The sequence below is a fragment of the Hippichthys cyanospilos genome, chromosome 12 (assembly GCF_059441005.1).
Source record: "Hippichthys cyanospilos isolate Australia breed blue-spotted pipefish chromosome 12, RoL_Hcya_1.0, whole genome shotgun sequence".
NCBI lineage: Eukaryota > Metazoa > Chordata > Actinopteri > Syngnathiformes > Syngnathidae > Hippichthys > Hippichthys cyanospilos.
The window spans coordinates 5,753,314-5,768,430 of record NC_142380.1 but is presented as its reverse complement, the minus strand read 5'-3'; the positions used below and the strand labels follow the sequence as shown (position 1 = coordinate 5,768,430).

Here is a 15,117-nt window from a genome sequence, read left to right as displayed (position 1 = left end):
TCCGCACTGGCTGAAACTTGTGTTGTCTTGACACGATTTCCGACGAACGACACTTCTAGGATACCAACGCCCTTACGGTTTGATTTATTCTATGGCCTGCAGCACAAGGGGCTTTCCATCTCGATGCTTACTGTATACTATTTGATGTTTTTGATTAAGTTACTAGAGTTGCACAAACCAAGGCAATAAATTACTTAGCCAATAAAGCAGAATGTGATTCCGACTTGATCATTTGTGGCAGTATGCTGTCATCTATAGGTCAGTTTTGGTACTACTCTTTTAAATGTCGAATGACTGTATATTTAAGTAGCGGCCCTCAATGTAAATTAGGGGTCTCTCTAAAAAGAGAGGAGGTGCTTCATCTGGGACTAAAAATTGTCACACACAAACTCGCACCTCACCCTGACCTCTCAGAACATCAACAGGACAATCGTGATGTCAGCTCGAAGGAAGGTGACAGTTTTTTTTTTGTTTTTTTTTTTTAGCCAGGAAAAGTTTCATGGAATCAATAAAAACACCGGTGGAAGTGCCAAGGTCCTTATGGCAATCTATCCGAACGCCAAAGACCAGAAAGTTTTCTGCGTCGCTTTCATCAATGTGAAAATGAAAAACACACACAAAATAAACGATCTTGGCTCTCGAATCACCCCTGTCTTAAACTACTATAGTTCTCTTCAACTGTGGCTGTCAGGGGGGTCCAGCGGGGGTCTTGTTTTTGGCCCTGACAGCAACGCAGCACCCCCCTCGCAGTTAGATGCCGATCAAGTGTCCGGGGGACAGAATTCAGCTGGATCCGAAACGTTCCAGCTCTATGTAAACAACTCCGGGAGCCATTCATGCGGTCGTAGTAAAACAAAACAAAACATAAAAAAAAGGAAGGGCACGCCCCCTGTTCCCTTCGGATGCGATGTTACGGGAGATCACGTGACTCCACTTCCAACTTGACTGGCCAGTCAGGGGGAGGGTACGCGTGACGTCACGAGCCAGAGATACAAAACAGTGCGCCAAAGTTAGCGCCGTGTCAGAACTCGGAAGCGTCCGAATCTAGAAGCACGTCACCCGCGGAACCAGAAGCCTAAACTCCCCCCGCAGCGTTCACATGTGTGACATCTACAGCCCGGACCCGCGCGGCGCGTCTCCACCATGCGGCATGAGCTGGACCATGGAACCCGCTAACTTCTACGAGAGCGCCGTCAAGCTGGGGGGTCCGCCGCCGCCCCCGCCTCCGTCGGCCGCCGCCGCCGCCACCATGGCGGAGCTCAGCGCCCCGGCCATGTACGACGACGAGAGCGCCATCGACTTCAGCCAGTACATCGAGTCCATGACGGCCGTGCCCAACCTGGAGCTGTGCAACGACGAGCTCTTCCTGGACCTCTTCAACACGGTCAAGCAGGAGAAAGCGGACATGTGCGCAGCCGCAGCCGTCGCAGCCGCGCACGGCGCCGCGCATCTTCAGTGCGCCCCGCAGCGGAGATCGGACGCCGCAGTCGCGTTCGGGGGCGCGCCCATCAAGCAGGAGTCCGACTGGAGCGACAGCGACGTGTCCATGTCCATGTCCCTGTCCCTGCCGCGTCAGATCGAGCGGTGCGCCCAGACGGCCGTCAGCCTCCCGTGCGCGGGGCAGCCCACGCCGCCCGCCACGCCGGAGCCCGCCGCCTCGGCCAAGGGCTCGCCGCGCAAGTCGACCCGGGACAGAGCCAATAAGAAGGCGCTGGACAGGTTCAGCGTCGAGTACCGGCAGCGGCGCGAGAGGAATAACATCGCCGTGCGCAAGAGCAGGGACAAGGCCAAGATGCGCAACTTGGAGATGCAGCAGAAGCTGATCGAGCTCAGTTCCGAAAACGACAGACTGCACAAGACCATCGAGCAGCTCACCCGGGAGCTCGGCGGCCTACGGGACTTTTTCAAGCACGTGCCCGGCGCCTCCTTCGCGGGGAGCGTGAGCGCCGAGGCTCGGTGACCCATCCGCCCACAACCCCGACAAACTTTTTCAAGACATACCTCAGAGACCGTTTGCTCTTTACCATCTGTAACAGATGTATTTTAAGCTGACCATAATGGCACTGGAAAATGATGATGTTGCTGCCATATTTTTCGTGGGATTTATTTTTTCTTTCTTTGTATTCCTAAATTATTTTACCACTGCATTTACATGATGTCATAAATACCTGCTAAGGTACACGTTTTTGTAATTCCCAACTTTGTATACGAGCCAGAGCATGATCTTCTTTTTCTATAGTTTGTATGAGACGTTTTTGTTAATGGATGCTACAATAAAAAAAACAAACAAAAAACACATACTGTTCTGAGAAGTGGTTAGATTTGGACAGGAACACAACTTTTTTTTTTTCTGTTAACAAACGTGAAACAATTGAAATGCACGTGGGCGGCTTTGACAGGACTCGCGCCATTGGTCCAGGCTGTGCCTGTCAACCGCCGCTTGGAGTCTTCCTGTTGCGGTGCTGGCCTCATGCAGTCACCAAGAGGCCTTCGGAAGGGGGGCGTAGACAAAAAAAAAAAAACCCTCAGAGGCAGATTTCTTCCAGGCTGATCCATAGTGAGGGTCTCCTGGAGATCACGCGGACGTAAAGAGCGAGGGGGCCCACTTGTTTCCCCAGCACGCTGGACACTTCATACTCCGAGTGCTAAAACCACAAACACGCACACAAATTTAGAATTACATGCCAACAGTTGTAATTATTAGACAAACAAATGCTTCTCATTTCTCACCAGTTAAAAAAAAAAATAATTGAAGCGCTTGAGCAAAGTAGTGGACGCTTTTGTCCAAAAAAAATTACCCTCCCACCAGACACAAATTGGATAAGGTGAGCAAAGTGTCTTTTTGCTTGACGGTTTGTCAAAGAAAATGTGACAATTTAAGCTGCAAATTGTTGATATTAGAAAGGTATTTTGTTGTATGGGCCCCATTTGGCCAATAGTGTGGCGGCGCCACGTCGGCTTTGCTTGATGACAGTTTAGTTCAATTCGGACCAACCTTTGCAGCGGAACCCGACTGAACGTTTGGACGCCTGCCGTCAATGTGTGGATCCAGCCTTTTGGGGTTAGCTGACTAGCTCATTCCTTCTCAAATTGTGCACTTTGGTTTTGCCATGTAATTTCAGGCACTTTGATGCAGGTTCTTTTTTTCAGTTTTAGACTAACCTATAACCTGTATAAACGCTGTAAAAAGTCATTAACGGTTATTCAAAGTTTATATAGCTTTTTTTCTTTTGTGAATGTTAAAACAATACAGTTTGGTATACTTATACAACCTTCAAAGATAATGGGGGGAGGGGCAAAGAATTTCTCTTTCCTGGGGGGGGGATTTGCAAAATATAATCGAGAAGCACTGGCCTAGCCAGTTATTGAGTGTCGTCCCCATCCCTGTACAAATTTTTGTGCTTATCGGTAATTAAATCGTCGTCATTATTGACGTGTACAAATAGGGACTGCACATTGTGTATCATCCAAATTGTTGACGTGTACGTACACGTGCTGTGCTACGTAGCTGTCTGCTCTACTGTATCACCCCCCACCCCCCAAAAAAAAAGCAGGGCTCCACTGACAAGATGTTGCTGGGTCTCATCTGATTGAAAACCAAAAAGCTTCCTGAGTTACACTGCTCTACAACGATACATCATGAAGCCAAAACATGCACATATCGGCAGCGGACAATCACAACTCGTGTATGAAATCCACTTTATCGCCAGATGGGACTTTGCACATGATCAATGCGGCGCAATCAAAGCGGCCCGCCTCAGCCCACTGTTATGTAACAAAGTGTGCGTACTGTTAAAAAAAAAAAAAGAAAGCCTACCTCCACTGTATGCTCCAGGACGGCCGTGTCAAGAAGGGACATGATCGTACTTTGCTGCAGCTGTGCGGTGGGGGAGAAAAGAAGGTGTGTTGACAATAATGTTGCTAATAATCCTCTTAAGACTGTAAATTAAAACTAATGACTCACCACTAATGTGCACCAGATGCTGAGTGACACATTGACCCCAACTTGCATATCAGCACAGAGAGCGCTGATGCGTTTACCGCTTTGAAAGACTGATTGCAAAGTTACACAATAACAAGATACTGGACGTGCTCAGATAGAAAACACCTTATACATATACACACACACACCTACATACACACACACATATATATTATGTGGATTAGAATAGAGACATGAGACTGACAGAGAGTCATAAACCAACCTGAAAACACATCACATATATATACACACAAACACACGCACGCACGCACACACACACACTCAGTCAGTCACTCACTCACTGCGTCCTATTAACAAAAGAAAAGAAGCTATATGAATCAACTTTCAATGATAGTTAACTATTTTTTACAAAGTTTATTCAGATTACAGGTTAGTCTAAATCTGAAAAAAAAAAAAACAGGCAGTGCATCAAAGTGCCTGTAATTGAAAAAAACTAATATATATATATATATATATATATATATATATATATATAGTATGTGTGTGTCTTTTGAAAAATATCTTGATACTTTAGAGTAACTTGAAAGGATGAATGACAAAGTGAGCGTGACTATGCAAATTTTGTTGTGACAGCTAGAGCAACATGGCGTATCAAATATCAGAGTTAAATCAATCACAACCACCAGTTGGCATAGCTTGTTGTATGATGACTACGGACTTTAAAAAAAAAAAAAGAAAAGAACAAAGGAGTTGTTTGAGGTGCGGCATTGTTTTGGCTTTGGCATGTCATTGATTTCATCTCCACACTTAAACCAGTCATTCAGTGAGGCCGGTTCAATTATTTATCACCTACGGCAGACCGTGTTTGCCGTGTAATACCATCACACACCACTAAGATTGCTTTTTATAGATATTTCGCAACTGTATAAGGGTTTCAAGACTGTAAAAAAAAAAGCAAAATATCCAATATGAGGATTTCACTTCAAAAAGTCATAGCGGCAAAATGTGACAATTAGCATCAAAACCAATCAGTCAAATATCTTGCAAAATCCTGGTTGTCGGCAAGCTAGCTTCCCATGCTAGCGTGACAAGTTAGCAGTTCAAAAATGGCGGCATAGCACAAGTCAATCTTCGCGGTCTAAAAAAGGAGGATCCCACCCAAGGAAGATTCTTATGTGCATTGGTGTGTTGGTCATGTATTAACCAGCAGCGGAAGATTGGCTTCAATCGAGCAATTTGCGGAGATTTGCAGAAATAGTCAACAAATAAAAGCCACTCACTTTCACCTTGATGGTGCAATTTTGAAGAGAAGCGGCGCTCAGGAAAACCACCATTTGCACTTTGGTGATTGGCTTGTCCACCGTCAACTTGCATGCGCCACACTGGAAACCGCAACTAAGACGCACGCAATTTAGAAACGAATAAATTAAACATCAGTCGATGACAAGAGGCACCGGGATGCTCTCTGGTCTTGGAAAATTACCCTGGCGGGGGTATGGATTGTAATTGGTGGCTTCTGCAGCGGCTGCACACGGGCCACGAATAAGACGCGCTCTCGTCCACGCCGACAATCGCACCTGTCGAGACACAACGGAAAGCCTCATGCACAATTGAACGGTGAGGATGCAACAAAAAATATCCAGCACGCCTTTTTGAGAGGCGCACTGAACCCAATTTGGATGATCATATTCAAGTTTCGCCATGAAAATGCGCTTGTTCATGACAACTTTTTGAGACATAAGCAGACAAAAACAAAAAACACAAGTAGGCTGCCTAGAATAAGAAATTGATAAGTTGTAGCATACTGTAGGCCCGGGCCTTGCACCACTCATCATTTCCAGCAGATAGAATCCACACTTGAGATAATGCGGTATTTATTTTCTGAGCCAGCTGAGCAAACACACGCCGACAAGAAAAAGCCAGAAGGGTCGTGAGCGCGCACTTTGCACCTCCAATGAAACGAGCACACGTCCACAGATGCACATTATTATCTGATTGAAGATGCACTTTTTTTCCCCCCCAAGTTTGCACAGTTGGAGAGATTCAAAGAAAGCAAACGCTTTTCACCCGGGGCTTGCCCGTCGCGGCGCCGAGGCAAATCTCGGTGCCGCACGGATGCAAGCCAAAGTGTACGGAGCACGGAAAAAAACGATTTTTGAAGGAATCCAACTCAGAGAGCCGGACTGACCTGTGAGAGTGCACAGCGAGTTGGGCGTGACCTTCGCATGGAGAGGATCCAGTCTGACGGCGCCGGCTGGGGGCTCCCGCGTCAGGTCGGAGCCTGCGCCGTCCGCAACTTCAATGATGGAATGTTCCACGCACAACAGGATATCTTGAAGAAGAAAAGTCACATTACAATGGAAATGTCCTGAAAATGTGCACTCCAATGAGAGTGAAAACAAGGGCAACTAAATCATAAATAAATCAGGGGGTAAACATAACAATTTGACATTGCTTTCCCAGCAGTTTGCTTTATTTATGAAATACCACTTTCTCCTCGCATTCTATTTCTACATCAAACTAGCCCAATTTCCTTCGTATTGGTGAAAGCGAGTCCCAGCGGACATCACGTGAATAAAATGCAATCATGAAATTGGCCTGAGTTGTTGCTGCTTTGTAAACTGCAACGTGATGTAATGAGATCCAGCCCAGTGTAAAGCTGAAACATGTATATTATGTTTACGGCCACATTTTAAGGTCACACGCTTCATTTTTAGACATACCTTTTCTTTGTGAGGTACATGTCAATGCAAATGTAAATGTCCTACCATAATGATTGCCAAAAAAAAGATAGATTCTGCAACTAAAACTTGTCTTTTACTCTGAATTTTTTTTTTTGGTTCTTCACTGTACTCCTTGAAAAGAAGTTGTACAACCACATTTTGATTGAGGCATTTTCCTTCATTTCGCTTATGTCCCCGTAAATGACAATTGAGACATTAACTAAGTCTACACTTAATTTATTTAGAAATGATATTCAATACATGGAGGTAGCTCAAGAATTGACGAAGGTACAAGCAATGAGAATGTTGCAAAGTTTAGAGAAAAACGTTTAAGTGTTTAAAGTTTTGGCCCATTCATCTTTCAGTGCTGCACATTATCCACTAATCCTTTAATTTCATTCAAATATATTACAATTTGATGGAAAAGTGTAGTGAGAAAAAGAAAAATAATGGGGACAGAAAAAGCAAAGGATCTCTGTGAAACATGTGAGCCCTATTTTCCACTGCAAGATTCAATATTTTATCATTTCGCTCATGTTGTCACCGGCCGGTAATCGGCTCATGTTGTGTTCTGCATTTGTAAACACGGATATGACGGGTAGGCGCACGTGAGAACAAAAGCAGTCATTTTACAAAATAAATAAAGTCAGGTGAAGGTATTCAAATGGGCAGTGTAACTTTATGGTCACAATTTGAGGAAATCTCGTATTTAATAATCACAGCAACCGGAACGTGTAGCACGCATTACGATCTAGCAGCGAAAAGAAAACTACCGTGTTCTTTGATGACGTCTGTGAACGCCAATCGGCACCCGGCGCCCTCATCCAGCGCTCGGCGCACGCAGGAAGTGAGCGCGCAGGAAGCGCTCACATGCAGCGCCAGCGTTCGCCTGCAGGGCTCGAGAGGACAGTCGTCCTGCAGGCTGGCGTCGGTCAGCACCAGCCAAAGCCCGCCTTGACCCGCGTCACGCCTCTGAGGGCAGAAAAAAAAGAGCATCACGGTGTGCAAGCTCCAGAGCTAAGCGCTACAAGGGAAATTTTAGCTCTCTTTGCGCTGGGTGGGGAGGGGGCCAGGCAGAGAGCATGTGCGTGTCTCATCGCAAAGTCCACAAGCGCACGTTATCTCGCCTCGGTCAAAGTTTCAAGGTTTAGCCAATCGATGGATTTGTGCGCCACGATTCTCTCCATCCAGTTTATCGCTGTTGGGGTCAAGTAAGATGGCGCAAGGTGGGCCCCAGTTGCTTGTGGCCACCTAATTCTTTTATCCTCAAGTCAAAATGAAGCAGAAATCAAAACGGGCCTCAAAAGGAACCTTTGACAGCATTTCAATCGGCCTGGCAAAGGCCATGCACGGGAAGGTTCTCACAATGACTGCTTCAAAACCAACTCTTGGTTTAAAGAATCATTAAATACTGCTGACGCACCAAAGAGAAAGAATAAAAATCTTCATTTAGCATTGTGGCATCTTTCTAGCAGTTGGAATTTACACAAATGGGATAAAGAGATATATGGCATCTTCTCCAAAAATAAGGATGACTTGTTATGACTTGCAAATATGACTTGCAAACTTGCAAAAATTACAGCAAACACAACATTGTTCAAGCTGTGAACGTTGGATGTTTGTTGGCAACGTATTTACATAGTTGTGGCTTGATTAGGCGCATTTTTGGTGGAATTTTAATGTGAATTTGCATTTCAATGGGCATCAATGATATACAAACTTTGTCTCCTCCTAGGCCAGGTGGAGCTTGACTGCACAGTCCTTAAATAGAAGTCCATCTTTTGGACAGAATGGTGGTATTATTTCTTTTTTTAACTGTTGATTGGACTCCAAAATTCCAATTGTGAAAGCCAGTCAATGTTTTTTTTTAGCAAGACATGCACAAACTGAAACTGCTGATATTTCAGGCATGTTGAGACCCAACCTAAAAGGCAGTTGATTACATGGAAAAATATTAATCTTCCTACCTGTATTCTCTTGTAAACAACAGTGGCAGTAAAACTGCAGCAACATGTTTTGTGGTCACTCTGTATGTGAAGAAAAAAAAAACAGAAGTTTGTGGTTTTTGGTAGTTGCGCAACTTGATTCTGATATTATTGCCTGGGCGAAAAGTGCCTTACTTGAAGTATATCTCGTAAGGTTCGCCTTGCAGGCGGGAGGTGCTGCGGGAAGAGGCCGGGCTCTTCTGTCACGGCTTTGATGGCGCACTCTTGACTCGCCAGCAGGTAGCAAAAGTTGGGAGGATGGCCCTGGGACCAAAAAGTGACCGTTGGAATGATGTTGCAAATTCACCTTGTTTTTTTGCTCTCATGGTTGCTTGGCAACCACGCAGCAATGACCACTCTTGAGGAAGTCACTCTTATTGAGTCGAAACAACATGCGTGCATCATCTACCGCAAAGAGTTCTTTCCCAGTGCAAAAGTCATGAGGCCGGCATTCGAGTCGAAATTTGGCAGTCCAACAATGCCCTGAAAGGATACCACTTCCCCTGCATGCCCTTGACATGTTTTTGTCAAAATATATAGCATGTGTGTTTAGTACTGCAGGTGTATCTAATGATGCATCCAGCCTTCGAGACTTGGGACCACTTACACTGGGTACGCTGGCTGTGTTGCCAGGGCGCTGGAGGGGGGGCCACATACTGTCGATCAGGCTGAAAAGATCCTGGCGCCTGAGAGCGAGACAGGATGTGGAGGAAGGAGTTAGCAGAGAATGGGCCACATGCTTCTTTGCTGTTGAAAAAAAGGACTTTAGTGCAACTTTCACTTCCAGCGTAGCAGGCGGGAGGCGGCGCATTTAAAACTGCTCACATATGCTTTCTACTGACTTGCTCATCAGTTGCTTCACATTGCTACGATCAACATGAAGAAGTCATCATTGAAACCATATCCCATCCTACGCGAGGACGGATGGCATCAGGGTGCAGATGGCCGCGGCGGCAAGACCGCTCCGCTCGCGTGCTTGGCACATGTGAGGCGGACTCCGGTCATGTTCTCCTCATGACTGTGCGGGCTCTCCCTGAACATACAGGCTTTTTCTTCTTCTTGGTAGCGGTTACTGAAGACTCCAAATTGTCTGCAGTGGCGTGTTGGTGTGTGGTTTTTAAATCACACTTAGTTTTAATGGAGCATACCCATACCAATAAACAGTACAAAACGCAATAACTGAAGTTTATTCAAGACAAGTCAATTCAAGTTGGACCCAATATTACCCACGATATACTGCACTGACCATGAATTGCTTAATGCTAATTCCTCATGAGCAGAGATCTTCCCTCATTAATGAAATCTCATCATTCTGTCTTGCATCCTAATCTCAACCAGTAAATTTACACCTGCTTCAGCATGTGCAGTACACTACACACACTGAATACATTGCACTTATCTCGGCCACACTGCAGGAACTGAGAAATCCATCCAGAATGTTTTACTTTTTTTTGTTACCGTTGTATTTAGTTGTCAAAAATGCAACAATAACAGCTTTGGGCTTTGTTGTGTTAGTTGTCGGAAATGTGATGAGGAAAGAAGTTGAAAAACAGTATTTGCAAATGACTGAAACGTTATTAAAATGACTTCAAGTTCAGCATTTAAGTATGCCAAGTATTTAGTCTTAATATGGTCCAAACACCAAACTTTGTCAGAAGCAGGAAAAAGGCAACCGAAACAGAAAAAAAAAAAGGTGTCGTCATGAGTTGAATGGCGCTCATTCATCTTGTGTGGCGTGCCGTCTTATCAGCGTCTTAGTCAGCCTCGGAATCATAGGCCTCCTTTGTACGGAACCGGTTGCGCAGCCCCTTCGAGTCCAGCGAGAGCGCTTGAAGATGAGTAACAAGCGTCAGACGTACTTGGCAGCTTCATCTTCAGCTAATTTGGAGTTTTGCATTTTATGAAGATTCATTTCAGTGAAGTGGATGGGCCGGACCTTTTTTTTTTTTTTTTTTTACGTACGTGCCGTACATCAAACAGCACTTGACAGATATTCCTAGGAAGTGATGGCAACATGAGTAATACGAATTGCTATTGCAGGCGCCTCGCAGGCCCAGTACATGTTGACATTTACGATCTCGTGCGCGTGACATTTGAGCAAAAGGCGCTTCTTCGATTTTGCTGGGTTTTTTTTTGTTTTTTTTTAGATCGAGTTGAATGACTGACACCTCCATGCAGATATAAGTACAATTTCAGACTTAGACTTACTTCATTATTTCACAAATGTTAAAGGATGGAAAATAATGTTCAGAAGGCCAAATCATCACTTTCTAAATCCAACAAATTTCCTTACTGGAACTTGAACTCAATAAGGGTTTGCTGTTGGAACTCTTTCCATATTTTTTAATGTTGAATTTAGATCCCAAAAAGAAAAAAAAATGTTGTGTGTTGTAAATGTAACAATGAGTCTATTTTGTCTGATCATGCCTACATTATATTTTTTCCAACCCATTTTGTTTGGTATGGCCTGAAAGACAATTGCTAATTTCGCCACAAAGTCTCAAATGCTTGATTTTTTTTTCTGTTTCAAACTATATTCAATTGTTTGACTTATTTATTTAACATTTGATGTCTTGGCCGTTTTCTTACGTTTATGGCCAAAGACTTAACTCTTTTTTTTTTCAATTTCACTGGCATCAGGCTGAATGGCAATGTCACAAAGTGATGTTATTTTTTTAAGGCAATTATATTTCAGTCAATCTGTGCATGTGTGTTATTTTAAAAAGTTACTGACCAAGTGTTTGAAAAGTCTATCAGGTTAAAGAGAGCTGTCTCCTAACGTGTGAATTTTGGAGGCGGGACAAACGCCATTTACTTCAATGAGTCTAACATATATGTTTTCGGAATGCAGGCGCATGCCTGAGAAAAACGTGTGAATGACACACAAACGCCGAAAGCGAAGTCTTAAGTACTAGGCAGACACGCTCACCTTGAGGTCACCGCACCAATGACCTTTCCAAGACAAACATTCATATCTAATGGAAAAATGCTTTTTGAATGGTAAACAAAATTGTTCCAATACGCTTATTGAGAAAGTGAATCAAAAGAGTTCCTCGAAGAAAACAGAAAGCCTGATTGAGCCAAGCGCCACATGTATTTTCATTGCAGCCAAATGGGCTGATGAGTCACCGAGCACCTGGAGGAACATCATCTACCCGGGACATCAACATACCCTCTCGTGTCACCCGCTTCTTCTAACTGCTGCTAATCTGGGACTCTGACCGCAGTGGCTCCCTAGGAACTAGCGAGCGCGCCGTCTTGCTATCAGTTTACACGTAAATAACAGGCAGGAGCACGAGCGGCTTGCTGAAGGGACCTTATGCATATTGCCGCAAAGTGCTGCGCGTGACCATAGCACTTCAAGAAGTGCTCCGCCTCAGCTATCCCACCCGTTACATCTATTCCTAGAGCGATAGCTGCCTCGGATAAGATAAAGCGCCAAAGAGCCTCATGAAAACCCAAAGTACGCAATACATCGTCAACAGGCAGGCCTTACCTTTCTCGGGTAACGCGCTGCACCACCTTGACGCCTCTCAGGATGCAGGTATGTCCACGCCACGCTTGGTAGTACTGGTGCAGCTCATCCTGGGCCAGCAGGTGCAGCTGCACCACGCTGAAGGTACCAAAACTGTCCTGGACCAGCACGCAAAGCCTGGGAACGACAATCATGGCGTCAAAAAAAAAAGAACAAAAAAAGTGAACGTGGCCCTGAAATAAATGCCAAATAACTCATAGGAGAAATCTTTTTGAGAAGAAACTGAGAATTTAACTTTAAATTGGGGTAAATGCTGACTTCTTCGAATGAGCAAAATGCAAGCACACCTGGCGCCAATGGTTGAAATGTGTTCAAGTAAGAATGGTGAAAACTGGTGGAAAACAGTGGAGGGAGTAGCACGACAAAAAAGTGAAAGGAAACCCTTTAGGTGAAAGTATAGAAGGGCAACTTTTTTCGTCATCTAGGAGCTCATGCAACGAATATTCTAAACTTTTCTGTCTCCAGGGCCTTTTATAAACATTCCATCCGCACCAATGTTGTCAACTTAAAAGTCTGAGCACATGTAATTCCTGGCAGACTGCTCAACCAAGTTGCATTCCTAGAATCACAGACCTCCCCAAAACCTTAGCAACCACAGTGCGTTGCAAGAAGATATTTCAGTGACACACACTAGTTTGACAGAAAGGACCTTTGGCCTAAAATGACTCGAGCCGGCCCATGTGGCAGAGCAGTGACAAACACCAGCTAGACTCAAGTCCTGACATGGGCCTGCCGGATCAGCTTGCGGGAGTAATCAGTGGAGATTCAATTCCCCGTTGTGACGAGCGAACGGAAGAAGGCGGGAGAAGAAGTTGTGGGAAAAAACACGGGGTGGGGGGCACCCGTCATGTATGTGCATGCTTGTGAAAAAATTCCAGGCACGGGGAAAGTTTGGAGATGGGTTTAGGGCTATAAACATGCATAGCCATGGGCAAACACTAGGTAGGCTCCTGTGTTTGTTGATGTGAAAATAGATGTGAAAACAACACTGCCCGCAGAACCTGCTGAATTAATGCAACACTTAAATCCATTTTGGGAAAAGAAGAAGATCAAGATGGACTGGTAGCTGCGAGAACAGAGCCCGCCCAGTCTGGGAGTGATTTGGGAAAATGTGTCACCGACACAAGTGGCTTGACACCACAAGAGTCAAGCGTGGCCATCATTTCTGGTCATCCTAAAATATTTTGCCAGTCACACATTGAAACATGCTCCAAGTAGTGTGCTGTCTCAATGATTCGTTTGCGGTCAGGAGGGAAACAGAACATTTTGTTCCTCATCAAACAATGGCTGAGCTGATGTTAAAAGGGGACATATTCCCCAAAATGGGATAATTGGCAGTCTGCGGTGGATGGCCAACCCTGACCTTTCACCCTTGCAAATTATCAAACCTTTGTGCACCTGAGCCATATTTTCAAACAAAGTACTGCCTGAATGAGTGAAAATGCTTTCATGTTGACTTTGTGTGCTGGCTTTTAGTCTTCATTTTCTAGGTGCGTGCGGTTCTGTTGAGGTCATCAAGGTAATGAAAGCTAGAGTTGCCATTGGACCAGCAGTAGATGGGGACATGAGAAGCGCCGATCTCAGTAAGGATTAGGATATGCATGTAGTTTACTGACAATAAGTTATGAAATTATGAATCACTAAAAACAGAAGTTGAACTACAGCAGTACTTCTCAACTATAGTTTGTAAAGCCCCCCCTCCTAGTAAACAGAAACCCTTTCGCGCTCACCCACTTGTCATGCTGCCTATAAATTGTATTATCAATAGAAATTGTTTGAGTATATATATATATACATAAAACTGTGTACTTTCAACAGCTATTAACTACTTTTTTACAGCATTTATACATGGTTACAGGTCAGTCTAAAACTGAAAAAGATAACCAAGTGCATCAAACTGCTTGACATAATGCAAAAATGATGCCAATTCTTATTTTGTTACAATTACACTTCACATGGCAAAAACCAAGCCTTTTCCCTGGTGTCTCCAATACAACCTCCTGGACATTCTCACCATGCGTTGAAAACAACAGTGAATCCATGAAAATGGTTCTCATGACTATCGCCGCTTGTGAATTGAAACCTAGCATGAAGGGAGGTTAAGCCATTTTTCATTGTTAATGCTTGATGTCAGTAAAAGAAGTTGGAAAGATGTTCTCAACGAGGTCGTCGATCCAAACCCAAGAGACAACACTTACTAGCTCGCGAGAAGGCGGCTTGCACCAGCACCAGCAGGCGCAAGCCGCCTCCTTGCATGCACTTCCTAGCTTGCGCAGGCCGCTTTGAGGAATTTGTTGTTGTGAGCAAGCACAGAATTCTCAGCAGCGCAACTTTTCTTCCAGGAAGTGCGATCCGCGCGCGCACATCTTGGCAAGGCGCTGAGTAAGTGACCCGCGCATGAAGCCTGGAGCGGAGAGGCCTGATTGGGGGCAGGCGGGATTCCTCTGGGCGCGCCGCAGGCCAATGGGCGCGAGGAGGCCGATAAACAGGGCTGAAAGAAGATCCGCGGAGCACATTGTGTTCCTCCTCCCGCGGCCACTCGCACAAAAGAAAGCCCCGTCTCACTGGATCTTCTTGTTTATTGGGGGGCCTAAATACGGCCCTCGTCATAGCAAAAAGATCATCAACACACAATTGAGTCATGGAGGCTGGGGACGCACCGCCAGAGGCGCAACGTGTCCTTGCCGTTGGACGCGCACATGCGCGACCACCAGCACTCACTTGTTTTTCTCGCTCTTCACCATGATCCTGGAAAAGTACGAGGAGGAGCACAAGTCGAGATGATATACACACTATTATTGGGTGATGTTACCGCTGTTCATGTGCTTCATGATTTAGGGCTTGGCTCAACTGCTTGCAGAAAGATAGCTCATTGATTGATTGGTGCTTTTAGAATAGAATTTTATAGATATATTTTTTTTGGTGAGATTC

The 15,117-nt window shown here is 44.9% G+C and overlaps 2 protein-coding genes across 5 annotated transcripts in view; one reads left to right on the top strand and one right to left on the bottom strand.

Moving 5' to 3' along the window:
- Window positions 1-1,026: 1,026 nt before the first annotated feature.
- Window positions 1,027-2,296, top strand: cebpd (CCAAT enhancer binding protein delta). Its single transcript, XM_088429639.1, has one exon. It carries the CDS (start codon window positions 1,100-1,102, stop codon window positions 1,958-1,960), a length of 861 nt encoding a protein of 286 aa, XP_088285765.1. The 5' UTR covers window positions 1,027-1,099; the 3' UTR covers window positions 1,961-2,296.
- The window catches only part of spidr (scaffold protein involved in DNA repair), a 30,709-nt gene continuing 17,680 nt past the window's right edge, over window positions 2,089-15,117 (bottom strand). For 2 of the 4 annotated variants that reach the window (XM_088429636.1, XM_088429638.1), the window contains 10 exons: window positions 12,148-12,303; window positions 9,259-9,337; window positions 8,787-8,915; window positions 8,634-8,693; window positions 7,440-7,638; window positions 6,132-6,275; window positions 5,427-5,520; window positions 5,224-5,338; window positions 3,818-3,877; window positions 2,089-2,645 (listed from right to left, as the gene is read on the bottom strand). In XM_088429636.1, the coding sequence (XP_088285762.1) occupies window positions 2,526-2,645; window positions 3,818-3,877; window positions 5,224-5,338; window positions 5,427-5,520; window positions 6,132-6,275; window positions 7,440-7,638; window positions 8,634-8,693; window positions 8,787-8,915; window positions 9,259-9,337; window positions 12,148-12,303 (1,156 nt within the window). In that variant the 3' untranslated portion in view covers window positions 2,089-2,525. Of the gene's footprint in view, window positions 2,646-3,817; window positions 4,054-5,223; window positions 5,339-5,426; window positions 5,521-6,131; window positions 6,276-7,439; window positions 7,639-8,633; window positions 8,694-8,786; window positions 8,916-9,258; window positions 9,338-12,147; window positions 12,304-15,117 lie in introns of those variants that run through there. The other 2 variants (XR_015867461.1, XM_088429637.1) reach the window with 2 other exon arrangements.